This window comes from Microtus ochrogaster, chromosome 7 (genome assembly GCF_000317375.1).
Source record: "Microtus ochrogaster isolate Prairie Vole_2 chromosome 7, MicOch1.0, whole genome shotgun sequence".
Classification (NCBI taxonomy): Eukaryota; Metazoa; Chordata; class Mammalia; order Rodentia; family Cricetidae; genus Microtus; species Microtus ochrogaster.
The window spans coordinates 46,990,278-46,992,712 of record NC_022014.1 but is presented as its reverse complement, the minus strand read 5'-3'; the positions used below and the strand labels follow the sequence as shown (position 1 = coordinate 46,992,712).

General features: G+C 43.7%; 1 protein-coding gene across 1 annotated transcript in view; it reads left to right on the top strand.

Annotated features, from left to right (window-relative positions):
- Window positions 1-2,435, top strand: part of Sar1b (secretion associated Ras related GTPase 1B) — a 24,183-nt gene that overhangs the window by 16,476 nt on the left and 5,272 nt on the right. The window contains exon 3 of the mRNA XM_005350118.1: window positions 1,505-1,570. Coding sequence (XP_005350175.1) covers window positions 1,505-1,570 — 66 coding nt within the window. The remainder of the gene's footprint in view (window positions 1-1,504; window positions 1,571-2,435) is intronic.

Genomic DNA, 2,435 nt, shown 5'->3' with positions numbered 1-2,435 from the left:
AAAAAAAAAAAAAAAAAGCAGGTAGATCTGCGAGATCTTAGACATCGTAGTAAATTCTAGGTCAACCAGGGCTCCACAGTGAGACCTTACCACAGAAAATAAAAATGAGAAGAGTTGCCTTCTGGCCTATACATGTGCCTGTGGCACGCACCCACCTGCATTCATATCTACATAAAATAAAAGTAAATAATGTTTTAAAAGAGCTTGATTTGTTAAGACAAGGCGTGTCTGTGTGCAGACTTAGAGCCAGCCGAGTACCTTTACTTCTCTTTTGCCTGCTGGTGCTGCTCCCTTCATTTGCCTAGGCGTTTTCTTGAGCACCTACTGTATACCACACCTGGTCTAGACACCGGACCCTGCAGAGCACAGAGCAGGTGCTGTCTCAGCTCTCTTGCAGCTCACAATCATTTAACAGCCCTGTGTCCTCTGATCTGGCAATTCTACTTCTAGGTGTTTATCTGGAAAAGTGAGACTATGTATTTGCCAAAAGACTTTTATGGAAAAGAGAAGGAATGCAGCAGGAAATATTCTCCAAAACAGAGGAGTAAATGCTGGGCATGCACACCTGTGGTTCCAGCATGTGGGAGGTAGAGGCTGGAAGTCAACACTGGAGCCTGGTCTACACCGAGTTCCAGACCAGCCAGGATAAATGAGACTCCGTCTCAAAAAGGAAAAATAAAATAGACCTCAGTCTTGACACATTCCATGAGAGAAGCTGGTCACAAGATGTTCCCTGCTGTGTTACAGCATCACATGAAATGTCAGAATTAGCAAGAATAATCCGTGAGGATAGGGGTGAGGTCTCGGTGGGGGGCCGACAGGGAAGGGAGATGGGGCATTCTGAGATGTTGACAGTCCTTCCTGTACCTTTATTATTAAATAGGTGTTTCTTTACTAGAGTAGAGTGAGTTCAGGAGTTTAACCATATGAATGGATAGCCAGCCATATTTCAAGCATTGCCCTTTCCTTGTGGGAGTGACTTCAAATACAGACCCAGTTAAATATTTAATTTACTTGAAACACTGTATAATTCCCTCTCTTTAGTTTTTGAGATAGGCTCTTGCTTTGTAGCCCAGGCTAATTTCAAACTCACCATCCCTCAACTTTCCTAACTCCCCAGTGCTGGAGATGTGTGTGCTCTGGGCGTGTTCTACCTGAGCCAGGTTACAATAAATGCCTAACAGAATAAATGCTCTGGCACCACGTAGTTACGTGGAAATTTTCATTGTGATTATGGGAAACTTCTCTTTAGGCTGTGGGGAAAATAAGAGTTTGGAAGTGACCAAGAATTTAAAGGAAAATATGTACTCAATGAGGAGATAAATGGAAGATTATAAACATGTCTTTATAGTCTAGGCTAGCTTTGAACTTGCTCTGTAGCCAAGGATAGCCTTAAACTTCTATTCTTCCTGTCTCTACCTCCCAAGTACTAGGATTATAGTCATGAGTCCCTGTGCCTGGCAGATTACTGATTATGTTATTAAAATATCTTATTTTTATTTAGCTTCAGAAGAACTCACTATTGCTGGCATGACTTTTACAACTTTTGATCTGGGTGGGCACATCCAAGGTAAGATTCTATTTCCCTTAGTCTCTGTTTTATCTTAGTATATGTGACTGCAATGGTCCAGAGCTTGGAACTGCATGCTCTTCAAGTAAGGCAGAGTCAGGTCAAGGATCATCAGCAGATGTGCACGCCTTGGAAGCCAAAAAGGCTTTTATGATACTTCTGATTCACTGAAGTCGGAACTGCTTGTGGTGGGGAGGGAGGAAGAAAATCCAGCTCCCATTCTCTTTGTATCAGGCTCCTCTCACCTGTTGTCAACACCATATTATGAACCCATGATACAGCCCCCCACCCAAGCTCCCAGAGACGAACCATTTCTTATAACACAGACTTGTCATTGTCCCAGCATTCTCTGCGGTCCTTTCTCTCTTCCCATTTCTCTTTCTCCCACTAGAGCTGACCTCCAGTTCTCCCCTTCTGCTTTTGCTCACAAATCCCCATCTATGAGATGTGCTGCCTCCCTGGAGAAGCGCCCTAGCTGGGAGAGCTCCTGCTGTACATGTGGGACTTAGTGCTTCTGTGTACATCTCTGCAGGATCTGAACCCTGAGCTGGATTTCTGTGACAACATCCTGTCCATTTTTTATATCCCAATAGCTCTTAGCATGTGAGGCACATGGTACAGCACACCTAGTGAATGGACCTAGAAGCCTCCTGAAGCCTGCTGCGAAGGAATGGTTAGAGCTAGTAGGCTTCTGGCAGCCTGGTGGTAGGATGGGATGCCAGCTAGTGCTGATGTTCTGTGGTAGAGCTTAGCACCTCACATGCCCTTCATTTCCAGCACCATAAAGATAATAATAGTAAAATATGTTTTTATTTTATTTTATTTTTTTATTTGTTTTGTTTTTCGAGACAGGGTTTCTCTGTGG